General features: G+C 40.8%; 1 protein-coding gene across 1 annotated transcript; it reads left to right on the forward strand.

Moving 5' to 3' along the window:
• The first annotated feature begins 2161 nt into the window (after window positions 1-2161).
• On the forward strand, window positions 2162-17994 carry DUSP29 (dual specificity phosphatase 29). Its single transcript, XM_069020401.1, has 3 exons — window positions 2162-2346; window positions 12236-12456; window positions 17398-17994. The coding sequence occupies exons 1-3, from the start codon at window positions 2162-2164 to the stop codon at window positions 17643-17645; spliced, it is 654 nt and encodes a 217-aa protein (XP_068876502.1). The 3' UTR covers window positions 17646-17994.
• Window positions 17995-22427: the final 4433 nt, after the last annotated feature.

Here is a 22427-nt window from a genome sequence, read left to right on the forward strand (position 1 = left end):
GCATTAAGAACAACACTCCAAAAAAATCCAATCTACTTTTCTCTTTTAATTCCAAGAGGGCTGGCCTAGGGAATAGTCTTCCTGGAACTCTGTTTGGTGTATATAGAACATCTAATACGAGATCAGGTTAGACATCTTTGATTCCTGGGAAGACATAAGGCCTTCTGCCCCCAACGAAATGCTTCATGACAATTATTTCCAGAGTTTAAGTAGCAAACCAGCCCTTTTGCCCACTTTCCCCTCCTCCTAGTTAAATTCTGTTACTTCTTACATAGTGTAGAGTCAAATCTGAAATGCATGTTTTATTAGAGGAATTTCAACTGATGCTCTCCTGTGCTCTAATTCAATTTAGAAATCCCCACAGCAGATAACATTGGCAAGGCATAAAAGAACATAGTGTACTTGAAAGTTCAGGGAGCATATGGCTTCCCAGGACAGACAGAAACAAAGATTTCTCAGCAGTGGTCGAGTTTTCAGAATGTTAACCAAGCTTCAAACTGCGCCGGTGTTCCAGTACCACAGACTATCATTTGCAGATGTAATTGCCCTGTTCTGAGGTGTAACAAATCAATGCACTGTGGCCACCAACTGTGATTACTGATTACATTGCTTTCTCTTCTTCCCTTCCTTTCCTCCATCCCATTTTATGGAGCCATGAATAAAAGTAGTCAGTCCTTCAGCATCAAGGCAACAGGCTCTCAGTTAAGATAATTCCCTACTAGACAAATAGCAGTTCTTATCAAGTTCTAGATAACAGCCTAATCACTCCCAACTCAGATCATCTTAGATTTGTATCTCTGACAGACAAACATCATCTACACTGCTGAGTGTGCATGTAGAATTAGCATAATTCTGGCATGGGAAGGAAAAAGGCTCTCCCAGGGCCTGGCTACTGGGGCAGAGAGATGGGACTAGGTACTACACATAGGCATGCAAGACAATCCCAAAGTAAATTTGCTACAAGCTGGAATTCTCAGAGCCCTTTAAAAATCTCAAGAGAGGACCACTTAGCTAAACATCATCATTATGTTTTAAGAAGCTTGGCTGAAAGATAGATCCCCTTGCCAGTGAAAGCAGGCCAATTTTTGAACAAAGGTGTACACTTGCCAAACAAAAACTGACTCCACAATCTTACACAGCTTTGGAGTAGGAAAACAGGAGTCATTTGGCTTTTTCAAGCTTTGTAGAGAAACAGAACATGACAGGCACAAAAGAGCCCAAACTGAGCAAACAAACCCCATGGGTACATGGGATGTCAGTGAAAAATGGACATCCTGCTTTCAGGAGAGCTCTACAATAGCTGCATGAAGGCATTAGCCAGATTTTTGGAATTAAAAGGACACAAACATTCAGCAAGCAACACAAAAAACAATTTTGGGAGCAACTACAGGATTCACTGCCTGTAAGAAAGGTGGATTTTTGGCAGGCTCTACTTGCACACTTCATAAGATCAAGCCCAACTCCACATGTTGTTACAAGTCTCTTTCAGAACCACAAGGTTCAACTTCTCCCTTCAAGGGAATAAGAGACATGAGCAACTGCTACCCTGAGACATCAGAGAGTCCAGGAGGAAAAACCAAAACAGAGCCCACAGGGAGATACAGCAGATAGGGAATCTGCAGCTGGCAACACAGGAGAAAGACAAGTAGAAGAGAGTAGAACGGTACATGCAACATTTGCTTGGATAGACACATTTCATCTCCCTACATTGCTGAAAATCACAAAGGACAAGCCTTTAGGAGAGTCTTAGTTAATGATAAAAAACCCCAATAACTTAAATTTGCACTCAGTTCCCCTAGGTGCTTTAGATCCCTAGGCTGCTAAACCTACCAAATTCTTACTAGTGGATTTTTCAGGAAACAAATCCCTGGCAGAGGCTGAATTTCAATAATCACAAACCTTTGGGTTTTGTTCCCACTGCTGGTGAGCTCATCCAACAACATATTCTTCACCTCATTCAGGAGAGGCAGAAATCCAGGTGCAAGTCTGTGTTTGCCACAGAACAGGTTCACCTGTCTCGTGCAATGCTCAATCACACCTGGTCTGCGCTGCTCCCAGGATCCCACAGCTGGAGCAGGAGTCACTTGCTTTGTGCTTCCTTGAGTTAATGTTCTGTTTTGGTTGCATTCCAGTTTCTTGCACATCCTGAGAGCACTACTCCATGGACAAGATGTCATCAGGAAGCTGGAATGCTGGGAAGAAAAATGCATACACAGCAGTCAAAGTAGATCCTGATGAGGACTATTGTACCCCAGGTGCATTTGAACTGGAGCGGCTCTTCTGGAAGGGATGCCCAAAGTACACACACGTCAATGAAGTCTGGCCCAACCTCTACATAGGAGATGAGTAAGTGTTCACAGTACCCCCGACAATAAGTATACCCCCTACATCTCTACATAGGGGATGACCAAGCTCCACTAAACACAACTCACTGACAGAGCAAAGTGTTCAAAATCACTGGCAGATGCCAGATTTCTACAGAGCAATCAGAGCCTGGCGTGGCCCTGACTGTTACTGCTGCTTCAGGAAAGCACAGAGTAAGTGCACCTGGGGCTGCTGGTAAAGACAGAGCGACAGCACTGGCTGTGGCACCAGTGTAGGCTGCAGAGGTTGAAGCCCATCATGATCTATTTTTAAATGGTTCATTTCAAGGAGCAATTTGTCATTTATCTGTGAGTGGAAGTCATTCCACAGTTACACTCACAAAAGAGCATGGCCTAGATGTGTTGGCTACACCTTAGGATGGTTTAGGCCAAAAATGTAATTCTTGAAAAGGGACTGAAGAGACAGCTCACCATGCAGTGGTATTTTTGCATTTCCAAGCCTGTGCTTGTGTACATGGAACACTCTGCATTTCCAAATTGCTCAAGAGATTAAAGCAAACAGAACCCTGAGGAAGGCAAAGCTGCAGAGATGTGTCTCACTGATCAGACCAAGTGTGATTTGGAAAAAAACCAAACCCACAAAACAGACTTGGTTCTGCTGAGCACAGGACTAAACTAGAAACAGCCTATTCCAGGAAGCAGAGATGACTGCTGGAGCAGGAGATATGCCATCAGAAAATCACCCAAGCCCTGAGCAGAGCAAGAGAGCTTTTCTTACCCCTTTGGCATTATTGGTCCAATTCCCATTTTCCTCTACACCCTTCACTAACGTGACATTTATTTTTTACATCATCACTGAAAGACACAAGTAGGAGCCCCACTGGCTCCAAAGTTCTCAATAATTTTTTAAAAGGTCCTAAAATTCATCTGTTGCCAGCTTATAAAAGAGGAAAGATATACAGCTTTGAAAGTTACAAGACTCCTAATATCATCCACCAATTACTTCTGTGGCGCCAGAGGCAACAGAAAGACACAAGAGTTCTGGTCTTGAACCAAGCCAGGGCTCCCACTTCTAGAGATGAGGGTGGGAGAGTGTGTGTGTGTGGTGTGGGATAAAAAAACTAAGCCATGGGAACAGCCTGTCCAAATGATTCAGGAACAGAAGAAAAAAGGGTTGAGTTTTTCTAGTTTTTCTATCCGTATCCGACCCTGCCCCTCCTGTTAGATATTTCTAACTCAAGATTCACCATAGAGAACAGCCTCTTCTGGCATTTATTTCCTACTTCATTGTTTAGAATCACCAGCAGAATTATTCTGAATGAAGTTGTTAGAAGAATTTCCCTCTAACCTCTGTGATGAAGCACTAAATGTGCCTGCTGAACAAAGGGATCTTTGAAGACAAGAAGTGAGTCTCTCAGCCCAGGACAGCAGTCACCGACTCTTTCCTGTAATCTTCCTATAGCAGTGGCTTCTTACACCTTGTAATTTAGTAAAAGCTAGAAGGCGTGACTCTGAGTACACAACACACCTGGCACTTCATACACATTAACCAGAGGAACGGAAATACAAACTTCTTGAGAGGTACATAGAGCTACACCCCCTTATGCTGGGCAGTGTGTTTCTGCAGGGGACTGGTCTTAAGTCAGGAGGAAAACCAACAGTACTTCAAGGGAAAACAAGTCTCCCACATGACAAGACAAAAGAATGAGAAATCCAGTGGAGAAGGAAAAACAAGTGAGGAGCAGGTAGGGGGGAACAGAAATAAAACTTCACCAGAAAATATGATTCCCTAAAGGAGAACAACTATTGTCAGCCAGGTTAGGGCAGACTTGACATGGCAGAAAATCTGAGAGGAGAACTGGTCTGCAGGCAAGATGCAGCCTTTCACTACCATAACTAAAATTTGCTTTGAAATAGGCAAAGTCCACAGACCTCTATATCTTTGCTGGGGCCAGCTCCATATCTTACTCCTGACTAACAGCTTACCCTCTCAATGTGGCAGGGTTTTTGTATTGTTTTAAGATCTTGCTTTAGAACTGGTGGCCAAAGAGATGCCATGAGCCATGAACAGATGTTGGGTGTATTTGCATCTGAAGCCATGCTAAATTAAGGTTGATCTTGAAAGAATTTGGTGGAACTCATCAACAAAATCAAATGAACACACACATGCAGAGTTTATCTTCAGAGCCTCCACATCTGTGCTTCATTCCTGCCTCCTGCATTTACAAGGTTAACAGGACTTGTGACTGCTTATGGAAATGCTAATTAATTACCCTGACTACGTAATCACATCTTCCTTCTAATGCAATACAGGCTATCAAGGAGCCCTGTGAGGCCACTCCATCCTTTTGTTACAAGGCTTCACTGCAGATGTTGCCCAGAGGCAATGAAATCTCTATGAGCCTGTCAGAGCCAGAATAATCAAAGCCTCAAAATATAACATGCTGTGTTCAGCTCCAATTGAATTTTTCCCCCAGCAAGTTCCAAGGGCTTTGAAAGACCAGATACTGGAACTTGTATGACACAGCCCAGTGATAGGCATAAAACACACTTGGCCAAGATTTTGATTCAATTGCTACCAGGATTAGTGTTTGCATGTATCCTCCTCCTATTTAGAACTCTTCTAAAGGGATAGAAAGCAGCCTTGTCCTTCTCCTTTTTTTCACTGGCCACCTGTTTGCTTGCACAGGCAGTTTTACTGGCTAATCCCAAACCTGCTTAGTTCACCGGCATCACATGGAAAGTCTCTGCCAGTTACTCATCTTGTAGTTTCTACTTGTAGTTCTTCAGTGATGGCCTTATTACCTGAGATGATGTTTAGGGTTCTGCATTTCTGATGTTCAAAGAATATTTCAGCTGAAGACAGAGGCCTCCCAATTTGTTTTCCTCTTAAACATCCACTAGATCTCATTTGTCTTTAAGGCCTGATCACAATCTCAGGTCTTGCCATGTTCTCAAACTATTCCCAGAGAAAAAGAAATCTTCTGAAATGTAATTCTTTACAAGTCAAGTATGAAAAATAATTTTCTGGATATGCAGCTGAACTGAGCTTGCAATTTAGAAAAGCTGTGGTCTCTGCCTGTGCTGTGCCATGGCTCATGGTCTTCAGAACTAACGCAGGTAAGAAAGACACGTAACTCACACCTACAATTTGGAGTGCATGATAATTAAGATCAATAACTAAACACTAAATATATGCTTAACTGAAACTCATTCTCTCCTCTTACTTTTCTGCAGAGAAGCAATACAGTATTTCTTTTTCCAAGTGACTAAGTAAAAAGACAATTTACACTAACCTAGAAGAAAACAGATGGGACTCACTCAGGCTAGAAAACAGCTACCTCCCACCGTTTAGCATTACGAACTCCTAGCATCTACACCAGTATTAATCATATAAAAATAGAAGCAAATGCAGATTTAGATTAAAACAACACTCTTGAGGACATAGTTTCAACTTGGGTAGAATGAAAATCTGCCAATTGTAACAGCAGTTTAACAATCCAGAAAATCAGATCTTTAACACTGGACAGTAAACCTCAACGCTCCAATGGTTTCCAAGACAAGTAACACTTCCTTGTATAACATCTCTGTCTACCAGTGATTTCTAACATTTGATGAGTGACTGAAGTCAAGACCAGAAACTGACTGAGTACAGCACGTGTGCTTGATGCCCTTGGTGTGTAGAAAGCAGAGCGCTATTTCCTCTGTCTAGGTTGTATCACTTAAAAAACTACATCCACCATTTTGGGCTAGAGGAAAATGAACTACTAAATCTTTTTCTATCCCATATTCTGATGATCCTGTTCAGTATTTTCAGTGGTACCTAAAAATTCTTTTAATTCACACTGAACAGGAGGTACCCAGAGAAATGGAGCAACACCTCAGAAGGAAAAGGGGATACAATGCTACGCTATCTCTAGACTCCCTCAGTGCCGGAGTTACCAAAGAAAATTGGGTCAGTATTATTGGAAATTCTCAGCATCTCTCCTCAGGAGGGAGAACTGCCAGATTTTCTTAAGAAAGTGTCAATATTGCCTATATTCAGCAAGCTTCTTTCTGACACTGACCATCTGGTAAATTACCATCCTGCGTTGAGCTTTCCTTTAGCGCTTAAGAAAATGGAAAAGTTTGAGAGAGATGATTCCTCTCCTAGTAACATGTTGCCTCAGATTTCTTTGTGTTTTGTCAATCTGGGTCACATCAATCTGTGGCTTTAACAGTCTATACTGAAACATGTTTGCATTGCACAACCTTTGCATGAAGTTTAAGAGACTTGGTTCTACTTAAAGTTGATAAACACACCAAGTCATCTGGTTAAGCAGTATCAGCTGTAAGGTGCTGACTTACCTGGGAGTTGCTCTGCCCATACCCTCCTGAGGTATTTTGGAGAATTACTTCCCTTCCTTTTAGGTGTACTTGTGCTTTCCTCATGAGCTGCCATATCCTCCCTTTGTTAACTGCTTTCAATAAACTTAATACTGCATGTGAAGGTGCAGGCTGCAGTGCCTGCAAATTCTTTCCCCCTCTCTTCTAATTCCATTGATTTGGGCAACTTTCTAACAAAATCAGCTGGGACTAAAGCTTGTTAAGATAGTATTTTTGAAAAGAGAGAGAGGGGATTTGGTACACTGGAGACAGCAACCTGAAAGAAAGCATTCTTTTTCATGTTGTAACTGCTTACATTGTTGCTTCCAGAAGAAGGCAGGGTTCGCTGCAGCACTTGCTGTTAATCCTATGAAACTTAGCCTTAAAACTGACAGCAGGCACAGTTAAAGTCTCAGACAAGCCCTCTACTTGCCCTTGCACAATGCGAGAGAGGTAAACAGTCTTTTGGGAACCACCTGAAAATGGATGACACTTTTGTCTGGGTCAGTTTCCCCTTTTGGTGAGTCTGTTAGTATCAACATATCCATATGTGAAAGTGATTTTATCTCCAATTTTCACCATTGAGGTGGGATTCCCACATCAAAGTACTCCCCCTTGCCTCAGAGCTTTAAAAACATGTTTATGAGTCCATCTGCCCTACAGTAAAGGCAAGGTCTGATTCAGCAAAGCACTGAGCTTTTGCTTAACATAGAGAAAAGGACTTCTGGGTATACTTAACTTTTAGCATAAGTTTATGTGCTCTGAAGAGCTGATGAGCTTTTACATGGGACCAATCTGCCCAGGTCATCTCTTACTAAACTGAATTACACTGAAATTTTCACTGTTATCTCCCAGTGCCACACTTCACATTCAAGGCAGACACTGGAGACCACAGTTGCACCATGTAAAAGGAAATCAAGTGCTAATAGCACAGACAGTGGAGATGTACAAGATGAAAACAATTGGAAGAGTAGCCAAGTGCTTACAGCTTCACCTACACTGGCATTCATAGCAAACTCATCTTTACAATAGCTATTTAAAATGCAACCATAATCACAAAAATGGAAGCATTAATTGCAATTTATAGGAAACAGTAGCACCTGAAGAGGGGAAAAGAAGAATGTTGTTAGCTTGACTATTACACTCTGGTAGTGAGCCAACTACAAGGAAAAAAACTATGTCTTTTCTAGTCAAAAGTGAATTAGAGTTACAAATCCTCCAATAAGGTATAGGATTCATATACCCCTGAACAATCCTGTGCTGTTAGTAACCTCAACCAATCAGGTATTTTCAGATATTTATGCCTGATTTATTCCTCCCTTTCCTCTAAAATACTGATACCTCAGGCATGGTAAAAACTGCAACCAAGAGCATTCCCTTCTCCTTGGGGTGTAATCAGAAGTATCATGCATGATGAAACACAGCAAAGCCCACAGGCTCTGGTTACAGTGTTCAGACAGAGGAATGCTTTCACAACAGCATCTACACTGCAGACTCAGCTGAGGGTGGAAAGCAAGCCAGTCCTTCCCACAAAGCCAGAGCTCACTGCTGGTTATGGGCAGTCCAAGCAAACATGTTGAGGGGCCCAGTAACATTTCCATTTACAGGCACACAGGTCCCCCATGTGAGGCCTTACCAGGCTGTTTCTTGCTCTGTTAACTGGCAACCAACCTGCTTGCAAACCCAGCATGACCCCGAGTTTAACTGCCTACACTATGGCAGTGTCAGAGTCTCAGCACAGGCTATCTCTGCCTGGTAATGTTTATGATCAAAGTACAAAGTACTGGCTGACAGGAGGTAAGAAGCAGATAAACCTGAGCCAGTATGACAAGTGGTGGTCCAGCTGGGCTCTTGGCCTAGATTTTGGGGAAAGATTTTACGAGGAAGAAAAAAGGGGAAAAATTTTCAAAGAACAGTAGAGAAATCTCTTATGAAAATATAATTATTGAGTGTAAGACTGGGGGGATGGAGAGAAAGACAAAGAGCTAAAGTACTTTCTAATCTCCATATTAGGTTTGAAACCAAGCACTCTTGCTCTTGAAAAAGACTAAGTGTCACTTCAGCTTTCTTCAAAAGATGCAGATTCCAAAGCCCAAGGCACATACCTCTTGCAGTCCAGTGAACTCTATTTTCTATTACCCAACAACTGTTTCTTCATATCTCCACACAACATTATATATGAGGAACCTTAGGGAAAGCTTTCCATAGACAAAAGTGCCTGGGGTATCTGCTCTAAGAAAAGTGCCTGACATCCTCTTTACAGACTGTATGCAATAGCTCAGCCTGCAGATGCAAAAGCCATGTGGCCACAGGACCTGTACTGACCCTGCTCCACTTAGGGCAAGTACTTTAGGTCTTACTTCCACTGACAGGTTCTACAACACCTACACACAGTTTGAGTGACAGCTATTCCAGTGAAAATGTGGAGAACTTAACAGATTTGAGGGATCAGCACTGAGCATTTGTTTTCTTGAAGTTTTTCAGATTAGCAATGTCAGTAGGAAAAAAGAAAATATGCATCCATATTATAAAGAAAACAATTCCATTGGGTAAAGTTCCATTCAGTCCCAAGGGTATTGCCAGATCAGTTTGCATATCAAGCACAATTAAAAAGCAGATAACATTTTAAAGTCAGCCTAGCCCAAGCATTGAGGAAAACAGGATAAATTTTTTTGTGCCAAAGACACTGGAGTAGAAAACTTCGCAAGTATTTCCTTGGTACACTTGCAATTTGCTGTTTAAAAAAACCCCCTTATTTCACAGAAGATGATTTAGTGACATCTGAGCATTTATAATGAGTTTTTTCAACACCATTCAAGGTTGACACATTGCTGCTTCCGAGTCCATTTCCAGCCCAAGCCAGGAAACAAATGGAGCAAACAGAGTAACAATGTGCATATTCCCAACCTCCAACATGTCAAGGGCAAAACAACAGCTAATGCATTTGTGATGCAAAATGATCAAACTGATTAAATACAAAAGAGGAGGATTAATTCCATCCTAGGCCTCAAATTCACAGAATGCAGCTACAGGCAAGACTGGGAGATGGAACGGGAAGTTCACAGGAGCTTGGCCAGGCTGAGCCAATTGCTTATGCAAGTTACTGAAAGACAGTATCCCTTCTTTCTGAATACATATTGGAAAACTGAGGCCACCCAACATTGCAAAAGCAGATCCTAGGAAACAGAACAAGGCTGTAAGTGTGATGGTCAGAAAAATGAATTAGTTGCACCCACTGTGTCAAAAGGCAATCTCCAATCAAGGAAACAGGAAAATTTGATTTCATATAAATACAAGTGTCTAATGTTAATGACTGTAACCTATTGTTTGACGTTGTCCTTGCTCAGAACAACTTCATAATTTAATTCTCATGCTATTTAGTAGCCTGAGCAGTGCTTGCAGAAGCCAAAGTGTGATAGTATCTATGGTCCATCAAAAACTTTGTTTTGCTACTGACCCTAACTACTCTGCAGTCCTACTTCCTGCTCACCATGTAGGTCTCCACTTGCAACGGGTCTCCTTGTGCATGGATCTCTGACCTGAAGCCCTCAGTCTTACGTGGTTTGTAGGACAGATGCTTTGGGCCAAGTTTGATGAATGAAAACCACATTTTCTCTGTTCCAGCATCAGGGAGGTAAAACAAAGACAGACTTAATTTGAAAGCAGGAACTGTAGCTCACCTCAAGGACATCAAAATGAAGAGTAGTCGTTATTCACTGCACCCTTACAGTTCAGCCAGGACATTTAACCTCTTTTAAGTACTCTCCATCCTTTCAGTAGAGGACTGAAATGTCTTTGCTGGCAATGTGTACATACAGAGCATACACACCTGAAGGGAATCCTAAGGCACAAACCTCCTAAAAGGAGGGAGAAAAAGGAAAGTCTTTCTCAGTCAGTCACTGCTATAAGAACACAAAGGGAAAGAGTAAGCGTTATTTAACATGAGGTGAATGTGGCAACTCACAGCCCTAGCAGCAGGATGCTGCTGCTTCTCTGTCCTCCAGAGTCTACTGATCATATCAGGTAGGCATCACCACACTAAATAAAGCTTTTATTTACTTTTTACATTATTGTATAGGAGATATATGACATTATTTCATGGCAAAAATACCACTAGTGTCAAGACATTATCATTCCTGACCAAAAAGGAATTTCTGCAGGGCAGTATCTACTCAGAACATCCAGTGATCATGGATTTAATTTAAATTAAGAGAAAGCATAGGTAAAACCTTCAGTATCCATATCCCAGTTGAATGCTCTAATCATGAGGTTCTTGACTGCTCAGAGGGGGGTTTTGGCTTAGAGGTCGGAAAGGCAGTCAACTTCAAGCTATTCTGGGCTGTCACCACTAGAATTACAAAACACAACAGGTAGCCCACCACAATGTCCTGTGTGACAGCAGCTACATTTACACATGGAAGTGTTCAGGAAACATTCATGGAGAGAGGTACTTTTGACTGGAAAAAGCTTTTTTACATCATGCAGTACTTATGTGAAAATATATTAGCAGGATAAAGCCTATGCCATTTTTTCTTTTTGTAAAAAGCTTTGTAGATTTTCTAGTCACTAGTGAAACTTGACAGCTTTTTCAGAACAAAACTTTCCCAAACTAAAAGCTTTCTGTAATGGAAGAAGAGAAGTTTTCACATGCCTGGCCACAAAGTCCACATTTTTTTGGAATTTCATCCTGCTGGCAAGCACCTACAGTGGATATTGAGCATACAAATCTAAGTTTTCCTCTCCTATGTGACTTCCCTCATCCAAGGGAAGAGAGGACAATAACAAATGAGAACATTTGGCTAAATATATGACTTACAGCTTCCTCTGAAGGCTAATATCCAATTTCCATATCTAGTTCTTTTTGCTTTAGGCCTCTGGTTTGACCAAACATGACACTAAAATGGAGTTGTGATAGGAAGTTGTATTCACAGAAGGGTGGGTCTTTTTAAATTTTGTTTATGTATTTTTTTTAAGAAATGGAGAAAAACTCAGTAACTTCTTTTGGGGAAGAAGAGCTGCTTTTTTGAATCCCAGATGACTTCACTACTCACATATTACTAACTCTTTTATTAGTTCTGCAACATCATTTGATCACATCAAAGAAACTAACTTTATAACTTTCGATAAGTTTCGGTTAAGGGACAGAGGGGGAAAACAGCAGTCATGGATCCTATTTCAAGTTCTGCCACTGATTCCCTTTTCTGGCTTTAAATAATTCCTTCTATTTCTTTCTGTATCTCAAGTTTCTTCTTGTACAGGATGGATAGAAGCCAGTATTGCCTATGTTACAAAGGTAACAGGAAAATAAATTCATATTAAACATGCTCTAAGGACCTGGGGGAGATAATTAGGAACTCCAAAAAGAATGACAACTCCAAACTGAATGACAGTCTCTTAAGATCCTTAAAATGGTAAATGATGCATTGCTAAAGCATTATCAGTTTCACTAACATTTAGAACATACCAAGTCAGAGGTTTTCTTAAATTTATTTTCTATTCTTGAATAAGAAGCTTCTTGACTTACATGACAGCTCTTGTTTTACCAGAAAAACTGCATTGGATCGCTACAGCCTTGAGAAGGCAGGATTCACCCACATCCTCAACGCAGCCCAAGGGCAGCGCAACGTGGACACAGGACCAGAGTATTACAGCAACATGAGTGTGGAGTACCATGGAGTGGAAGCAGATGATCTCCCCACTTTCAACCTCAGCCAGTTCTTTTACTCAGCTTCCAAATTCATTGATAATGCACTTCAGGATGAAAGAAGTAAGGAGGGTGCTGAAAATGGTTCAAGTCAGTATAATATTTACTCCATCTGAGTAAAAGCATAGTTCCATGGCATTTAACCTTTTGGGAATGAAACAAGTCCAATACAGTTTAACAGAGCATATAAAACTAGTAGTAGGGAACCAGTTTAAGAGAAGATAGTGATATAATTAGGACTCTTCTCAGTAATACCACCCCAAGAGCCCCTTACCACTATCAAAGTTCTCATCACAGCTCATATCAAGGGGTCCTGTATGACAGAGATCTTTTGTTGTTGTTTTGACTCCTTCATAAACACATTAGAGACAACTGGACATTGCATAGGTGCCATGAATTAGCTGTCTTTTCATCCTTTTCCTGATTAATCCCTATCAAGAAAGGTTTAATGAATATTAGTTGCAGAGTGGTGGGAGTAGAACACAAGTGGTCTCAGATATTCCATGCTGTCATTCCACAGCTCCATGCACCGCAGCATTAGATTCTCTATATAAATATAGAAACCACCCTTCCTACTTGACCATCAGGTCTACCCCAACCTATAACATTTATCTCTCTGCCATCCTCCAAGCAGCAGGGAACTGATACAGCTCTGACAGCAGTAATCTAGAAACATTTCATTAAAGTGTTTGTAATTTCTCAGCTTGATTACTACGATTCATTATTTGCTGATCTCCAGCAGTGTTCTATCAGAAAGCTTTACACTGATGTGAAGTACTACAGCCTAGGCCTCACACTAACTTTCAATATTATTCCTACTCTTTTACCCCACATACTTTTAAAAAAAAAATCTCAGCAGGATATTTTACCAGAAACCAGTTGAGAAACTTATGACTTTCCTGCTGACCTATAGAGACCTTAATATCAGAGGGTCAGATATTAAGTTTCTAGCCTTGTGTCAGCTTCTGTTCTTGGCTGTCTAGCTCAGCTGCAGGCAGTTACTACCTGACTTGCTTCCAATAGCCAGCCAAGTCTTTACAATTTTACCCTTTCAGCAAGTACAGTCCACACAACAGTCCCTTCCCTTGCTTGGGAGAAAACCTTGAAAGCAGATCAGTTTTAAAAATCAAAGTCCTAATAGCAGGAGAAACTGCTTCAGGAGCTTACATGCTTATGAAGAAAGGTTCCCAGCATTTCAAAAAAGTGTGTCTGAAGCACTGCCTTTGGAAAGGAGAGGATAACTAACACACACCCGTGTCTAGCCATGGCTGGAGGCCAGAGGTCAGTGTCAGACTGGAGTAGCTGGAATAAGAAATGCAGACTTCCTCATTCCCACCACCCTCCTGTTCCTGTAAGACTTCAGTCTGCTGTACTGAGGTAAAGAAACAAGCACAAGGGAAGCAGCAAGGGCAAGAAAAAAGCTTTGCATCGCAATAAATATTGTAAGAGGAAAGGATGAGATGGGGGCAGTATTAACCTTTTTGTTTCAAAACCACATCAAAGTCCAGGAAGTTCTGAGACAGTATCAAGCACCAGCCCAGCACTGGAACACAAAACCAAATTGAAGAGTGACTGGGTGATGTACAAACAAACAAAAAAAAAATCTGCACTCAAGTAGATACTACAAATTGCAGTGATTTCTGTAGCTGTAGTAATTTCTGCCACATTCACGTGGCTTTTAAACAGGTTAGCTAGGATCTTTTCTGATGAAGACCAATAAAATAAAGAACTACTGTAACACTCATGAAGGAAAAGAGCAAGCTCTTAACTTTCTCATGAGGGAAAAGTAAAATGTACATGTACACCTCCTATCTCAGCCAGAGATATGCATAAAGACACTATGCATGGCCCAGGAAGACACTGAGGCTTAAAGCATGACAATAGCTTTCCAATACACATTTACAGAATGACTCCAGAAGCTGAAGTGTGGACTGATGCCTCTTATGGAAGAAAAGACTAGAGGTAACTAGTGCTCTCCTCCAATAATATAAATGCTTTATTTGTGAATGCATATCTAGTGCAGAAATGTGTTCTGTATTTCAAGTGCCAAATGAACAGGCTGTTTTGTGGGCACCTTCCTGACTGACAACATCCAGATTCCTAAACAGGATTTTGTATGAAGTAACGAAGCACCAATGTCCAGTGGTAGTGACATGGGACTTTAGTGTGTGGTGATAAATACTTCTGACCAGTAATGCCTTTACATTGCTTTGCTGCTTTGTATTAGAACTGAGCAAATGCAGAGAGGGAAAGGGGGTAAAAGAAAAAAGCTTCAGCTTGTGTGACCAGAATGTAGGTATTAATGAATTTACTCTGGCCTTATCACATTCTGGCTGTATCTGGGGTATGACCTTCAGCCAAAGGATCAAATTAATTGAATAGATGTCTTCATATAATGATTTTTGCTGGGAAAATGTTCAATAGTCAATGCTGTTGAAACAAGTTGTCATTCTAATGAGGAAGACCAGAAAGCTTGGCAATTTGGATGCTGTCAAAACAGTCCTAATTCTGATTTAACATCCAAAATCTGCATGATGGTGAAGAAACTCCCCGATCAGAACTGTATTTGCAGGGTTTAAGCATGGGCTGATGGACATAAGAATAGTTATAAGAGTAAGTTTTAGAGGCAAACTCTAATGGATCACAATTATGCTTGCTGTCATTCAGCTGTGAATAAAGTTTTCTCAAAACATGCAATTCAGACCATAGAACAGACTTTTTATCAGTGAGGGCTGTGTAACATGAAAGGAAGATATTATTTTAAGAAGTTTTTTGGTTTCCTACTAAGCTACAGATTTAATACTCATTCCTTTGGAATTTTAGTTCCTCAGAATGTAGAATAGAGGGGAATGGCATTTTCATTTCGTATTAAAATGTCAGGGGAAAAATACACTGAAGAGAGAGATTTTAAAAGAAAACAAAGTGGGAAGAAGCTTATGAGACAGATACAAGGACCTGAGGCAGTTGAGCAAAGACACATCAACATTCATGGCTCCATCTAACTCTGGAAACAGGGGGCTGCATCTAGACAAATTTTCAAGAAACACAAACCTAAGTCAAGTGAATGGAGTATTTCAGAGACCTGTCACCACCCAGCAGACCTGTCTCTGTGCACTGATACTGCAAATTCTGGCACACTTTGAAGATATAAGTGGTCAGAATCCAAGACTGCAAGAGCAGACTCCCTTTAAGGGAATGAGGGTTCAGAGTGGTCCTTATGTTAGAATGGAAGAGACTACAAAATAATACAGAAGGGACATGGCTCTGCAGAAGAGTGTCAAGTGTTCTGCTGTAACAGGCAGCTGGCTCTTGACTATTCACACACAGCAAAGGACAGACTTCCTTTTCTTTAAACCAGTGGACATTTCAGAAAATTGTACAGCCATTTTTTGCCTTTGTTAACACAATATAAAGCTATTTTCTCCTAGACCTCCTGCATTTGCCACCCACACAAAGCAAAGTGTTCCTTGTCCCATCATGTATTTTATCACCTCAACAGCAACACATTTACAAGGTGGGAAGCTCTAAAGAGAAGCACTGAAGGCCTAAACAAATGAGTGTTTTCATCCATTTCAAATATTTGCAATAATAATAGAATGGATTATCATTTTCCAGGAGAGGAAGAGGCACTTTTAGTTATCAGAAGGACTGGAATTTTGCCAAGATGCCTCAAAGACTATCTGCTGGGATTAGGATGCACACTCTAACCATTAATCCTTTAGTGTTGGCAGTTCTTGATGCATCCATTACACAGCAGTGCTACTTGTGCCAAGACATCCTCTTGTGCCTGAAAGCAAAGGAGTTAATCGGCAGGAGTCATGGCTTTGCACCCAGCACTTCTCACTAGGCATAGCTAACAGAGATAAACTATTATTGGCCCTGATAGCATGTTTTTTATTTTTTTCTCCTGTGGCAATTCTGCTTAGCAGGGTGTTAGAGAGAGTGCTCCAAATCTACTTCCTTCAGCAGTTCAACCTTTTGCGAGAACCCCTCGAGGGCTTTGAATCATTTTTGGAAATCTTTTGAAGTGTTTCAAAACCTGTCAATCAGACCTGAACCCACTTACTGTTCTCCTCCTCCACCTCCTCCAGATACTGCTAACACAGAAGGTTCCACTTTGACTTACAACCTTGCTCCTATCCAAAGCCAAGGACTTTCTGCCTCTGGAAGCCCCAAGTTAAACCAGGCAATGTCACCAAGTTAAACTGTGGCATGTTTATTCAGAGATGAAAACTCTTGGCAAAGACTCTGCACACACAGGATACAAGACGGGCTCCTACTGCAAGGAGATGATTGTATTAGAACACTCAGATGATGGTGGTGGTGAAACATTACTTTCATTCAACACAACAGGGTGCTAGCCAGAAATTTCTACAGCAGCTTTTCTATAGTGTTTAAGAGCTGGTTTCTTTCCACTCCCTGGTTAATATGCCTATGGCCTTTCTTATCCTCTGCCCCCAAAAATGGGCATAAAGTGATGCAATCTAGATCTTAAAGGACATTATTGTCAGAACAAAAAAAGACAAATCAAATTTGGTTACTTTTTGTGTCTAGCTAGTAGAACTGAGAAAGGCACTCCCCCATGCATTCCATTTATTCTCATGGAAGGACAGTGTGAGAGCACACCAAACCCTCCCAACAACCTTGTACTTTGGTCATTATTCCAAACACAGAATTACATACACACAGTTTGTGAGACATGTAAGACAAGGCTGCAGCAGGGATCGCTATGGTAATTAATGCAGCCCCCAGGCCTTCTCTGCAAGCTTTGTTCACAAATAAAAAGACACTTGGTTTAGGATTAAATGGATCATCCTTACTGTAGATGGTGTTCAGTTGTAAGATTTACTGCCTCAGTTTTCCCTCATGTGAAAAGAGAGGCTTATTGAGTGCTGGTAAGGGGAGTCAAACATCAAAGAGAATAGGAGTGTTACAGAAACCTTCACTGTCAAAAGGAAAGGATTACCCAGTGTCACTTCTGATGGTGTCCCTTTGTTTCCACAGGCAAGGTGCTGGTCCACTGTGTTATGGGCCGCAGCCGCTCAGCCACGCTGGTCTTGGCTTACCTGATGATTTACAAGAACATGACAGTGGTGGATGCCATTGAGCAAGTGTCAAGGCACCGTTGCATCTTGCCAAACCGGGGCTTCCTGAAGCAGCTGAGAGAACTGGACATAGCGCTGGCACTGCAGAGGAGGAACAGCAAGAACAGCCTCCCACCTGCTGACCAGCAGAACAGCACCACCATCTAGCACTGTCCTGGCACGGCTGTGCTACTGGAAAAGAAACTCCATAAAAGGAGGGGAGGGGAAGGTGTATTTAATGACAGTCACAAGGATCATTTGTTATTTGCTAGAAAAACAAAAAACCAAAGTCACTTCAAATACTGTCAAGATGAGAAAGAAGGGAAACCAAATTTAAAACTCATCATCTTAAAAAGTTCCAGCCTTAGCAGAATTCTATGTTACATCAACAAATAAGTTTTTTTCTCTGCAAAAAACCCCAAACATTTACAACACAAAAAGCAGGCACAACTTAAAATTCTCTTCTAGCTGAGTACCCCCAAAATCCTGATCCTAAATCAAGCACACAGCCTTTAAAGGAGTGCAGCTAGGCACTCCTGAAGAAATCTTGCAGGAAAAACACTGAATTGTTTAGTCCAGAGTCCTGAAGGGTTTCACAGGAGTTTGCCTTTTTGTGCTGCTTCCTGGCATATCTGTTTCTTTTTTCACAGTGATAATCTAGGGCAGCTCAGCAGTTAGAGAGCCTCTACATGAGGATGAACTACACCATGAGAACTAGAAACAAAGCAACACCCTTGAGAAGGTCAGATGCATAAGCAGCTACAATGGACAACAATTCAATGATATACATACACATGACATTTTAGAACTTTCAGTTTTAAATTGCTTAACTTGTCCTAAATCCTTCATCTGCCTGAATCATGTCCTTTACATTGTTATGATGAAGTTCAACACTGAACTTGTACAGCTCCAATAGCCCCCTAAATAATAACGGATTATAACCTGTTCTAATAAGATTTTTAAAAAGGCAAGAGACACCAATGAAGCCTTTAAAAAAATGCCTCCGTGACCTTTCTTCCAGCAGAAGAAAGCTGCTGCAGTGCTTCCAGTGCTTAGATCTATCACTGCCAAATGTTTCCTCCTATCTCAGCTTTAGTCACCTTAATAGGTCATTGTGCTCCTACATAGTTACATTTGTTAATAATTGCAACTCTTGACAGAAGTGGTGCTGATACACTTATGGGGACACCAGACCCACTTTTCTGCCTTAACTTATTCCATTTACCCTATTCGATATAAATGATCACCGTGTTTTGAAACAATGAGAATTTTGCCAGCATTTGATATTCTTAAAATGTATGTCAGAGTAGGATCACAATTAAGCCACATTCACCTTTGCTGCATCTGCAAAAAGGTGAGGTCCTTGCCCTCCCTACCAGAATTTTACCTAATTCAGTGTATCGGGTAGGAGGTATTTGCTCAGTGCCTGAGAGGCACTTGGCCATGACCTGGCCATCAAGCACACAGGAGAGCCTCTTCTCTTGGTCTTTACCAGCTGACAAAAGACTTCGCAACTTTGGTACAGTATGAACTGTGTAAGTATTGGATACCTGTGAAAAAAAAAATACAGGGCAGAAATGTGCCATTGAGAACTGCAAGGATATGCTACAAACCAGGGTTGAGCACAATTTTATTCTATTTTTTGTAGATGTTAACAATGCTTCACAGGCTTGGCATCTTTAGTGTAAAGGCCCTCCTATTCCTCCACTTCCTTTTGGGGCCCAAAACCCAGTAAATCATTCATCTCCAAACACTACCTGTACCCAAGGCTGCAGATACCCATAATACAATGCTTTTGATTTATCACTTGGATTTATCTGCATAATAAACACCTTATCTTTAAATTCTCAGAAAAACAGACCACATTTAATACAACTAAACTACTGCCAAAAACCAAATTAGACATCACAATGTGAACAATATTCATGATAGAGATACACAAACTCTGGGACTTTGAGCAAATTAAGTAGCCCTATACCTGTATTAGGAGGGGCAAAAAAAACCACTGAAAAAAACCCCCAGAAATAATAGGGAACTCAAAGGGAGTAATTTGATATTTCAAAAATAAATAAGCACTCACGATGTGAGTTTAGAGTAAAAATATTTTTGGATGGGGTCCCTCAACTCTTCCCACCTACTTCCATAGCCCTTCAAATGCACCTTTTCAGACCACTTTATTGTCTACTGCAGTTTAATTCACAGCCAGACACAGAACAGTTCTCCCAGCCTTGTGTCAGACAGATCTGCCTTGCATGGCCCTGCTTTCACTTACGGTGGCGGCAAAAGCTGAAATTTTTTTAGCATTTGCTTTAGAGACAGGAATTCTGTACCAAATGATAAACTAAATGATAACAAATATCAGTGATGATTTCCCTTTGTCAAGTTACAGGTTGTCTTCTTTCTTGTATCCTGCATGAGAGCTTGATGACTGCTGTAACTGAAAGAGGACTTGTAATTGATTTACATGCATAATTGATCACCGTCAGCACTACAGAAAATTGCCAGGGCCATTATTTCTCTTTACCATGCTGATATAAATGGAGTTTGTTTCCATTCACCACCCTGCCTGATGGACAAATTAAACAGCTTATAAAACTGAGAGACACGGACAGTGATCTAACATGGAAGATTAGTACCTTTAGCAGACCTTCATTTCTATCAGAGATTCTTACAATGTTAGTAAAAAATCGGTTGCATTTTGCCCACAGCTAGGGGATCAGATAGCCTGAGTGCAACAACACTTACCATTCCTGTCTTTGCTGAAGGGCTGAGTGCAGCTCCCAGGGGCACTGTCATTTGGCAGCTTCCAGATTAAGTATGTTCTGCTCCAAAGACAAATATCTTTCCTAGAACCAGGTCTTGCCTGAAGGACTCAGCTGGCACAGCTGTGCCTACTAAGTAGTTCTGAAGTAAACATACTTTTCATTTACTTTCCAGCTTTTTTTGCCTACTGTTCTCCCAGAATTAATGGGACTTAATCAGAAAAGCAGAAGTTCTGGAACACTTGACTTCCACAAAGTGAGGCAGCTCTTGCAAGCTGCTGATCAGCTGATTAACAAGCGTCAGCAGCACCGACTCCAGCTACAAGCCAGGTCTGCATGTAACACACACACGGAACAAGGCAAGTTGACTTCCTTCTTGCCAACCACCAGTGGCATGGAGCATTCTGTAAGAGTGCATGGCCAAGGAAGCTGCCTACACTTCACAAGAATCAGCTACTGCCATTCTGTGAAGAATTTTTTTGAAGACAGTAAAGCAAGAGCTCATTCCCCTCTGGGATGGTGCTAGAGCACACAGTCAAAACTGACACTGCAATGTGCACACAAGACAGAGAACAAGTAAGTACATCTGTCAAGGAAAAGACAACCTTCTTATATATCAGAAATTTTAGTGCAGTAATGCAATTCACAGCTAAGCAGTCATTATGGGAAAAGATGCAGGATAGTCCCTTGTCCTCCTGAAAGGAATTCAATTCTGAAAAAACAAAATTCTATTGGAAACTCGCCTGTTGTGTGCACACTATGCATCATTTCCCAAACAACTTTTAACCCATATATTGTAAATACAGAATTTTAGCAATATGATGGAGTTGGGATGCTCTGTTTCAGGTTAGCAACTATTTGAAATGGTAAGAAGGTCTGATTTGTCTGTATGTTACAGACTTCAAAACTTGAAACTAAACAGCAGCAGATAAAGACCCAGGTGCCTTTTTCATTCACTGTAAAAACACACAAATGAAAAATCACAGAACATAATGCTACTTTGAGATACAATTATTTAACAAAGATAGGGTCCTAGCTAAACACACCTGAAGGCTGCACATAACTGTGTTGAGTTCCACTTTCCTTTTCCTAAGCATAAAAAAGGGAAGTTACTTTGTGAAGATGAAAACAAAGTTTAAGTACTATGAATACTCTCTGCCTTCAATCAACAAATTTGACAATGTAAGGGCATGAACCAAGATCTTTGCTGTATTGTGCTCTCCTTATCAAGTGTTCTGAACTTCTAAAACACAAGTTACTGCAGATTACCATTGGACCAGCAATTTTAGCTCTCATTCAGATTCACTATTTTAGACTGCTGCTCCATTGTATTAAAACTGAACAGGTCATGCACATGAATGTGTAGTATCAGTTTCTTGATTTGGCACCATCACACAGTAATGGTTTTATTTAAAGAAATACACATTTCTTTGACTTTTAGATATACGAAATACTACCTTTAAAGCTGTTTTATATACTGGAATGGGGACACAGTTTGCAGTCAAGATGGCCAATCTTTTCACCTTCACAACCTTACTGCAGTGACAGTGGCAACATCCACATTAGAAGCATTTTGAAAAATTATCACAAGGATTTTTTCTGGTGTAGATTCACACATACCACATTTGAATTTGTCCACTCATGAGATCCACATATAGACAGCCTTCTTGTCTTTAACAGACCTTTCATTGCTAGATGAGAAATGCTCATCTCTGTGTGTTTGTGTGCCCATATACATGCATATACACAGAACCTATAGATTCAACGCAGAATTTGCATCATCTTGTCACCCAGCAACAATGACAAAGGAAGAGATTACAATTCTATCATTAACATACAGTTCAAACACCACGTCTGTTACTATCATATATCCTTTTATATATATATATATTCACACTTTCTATAGGAAAGAAGTTTCATACATTAAATATTGACAACCTTGTAAGGTATTAAATACATATTTATTCAATATTTTATTAAGATTATTAAAAAAAATAATCTTAGCTATTTATTTTCACAAGGTGTATGCAATTATGATGAGTAACCTACGCTTAAGCTCTAAACAGCCTAATCCAAACCCCACCAACTTTAATGGGCTTTAGATCAAGCATGTGAGAGCACCGTAACAAACACTGTTTCAGGAGGTAATTCCCATGCAACATCAAACTATGACAAGACACAAGAGGCT

The sequence above is a fragment of the Aphelocoma coerulescens genome, chromosome 6, assembly GCF_041296385.1.
Source record: "Aphelocoma coerulescens isolate FSJ_1873_10779 chromosome 6, UR_Acoe_1.0, whole genome shotgun sequence".
Lineage (NCBI taxonomy): Eukaryota > Metazoa > Chordata > Aves > Passeriformes > Corvidae > Aphelocoma > Aphelocoma coerulescens.

Excerpts from the sequence above, each read along its gene's own strand:
- DUSP29 (XM_069020401.1), top strand. The coding sequence starts at position 2,162 with ATGGACAAGATGTCATCAGGAAGCTGGAATGCTGGGAAGAAAAATGCA. Across the intron at positions 2,347-12,235 it reads AACCTCTACATAGGAGATGA|AAAAACTGCATTGGATCGCT; the intron begins GTAAGTGTTCAC and ends TTGTTTTACCAG. Across the intron at positions 12,457-17,397 it reads TGCACTTCAGGATGAAAGAA|GCAAGGTGCTGGTCCACTGT; the intron begins GTAAGGAGGGTG and ends TTGTTTCCACAG.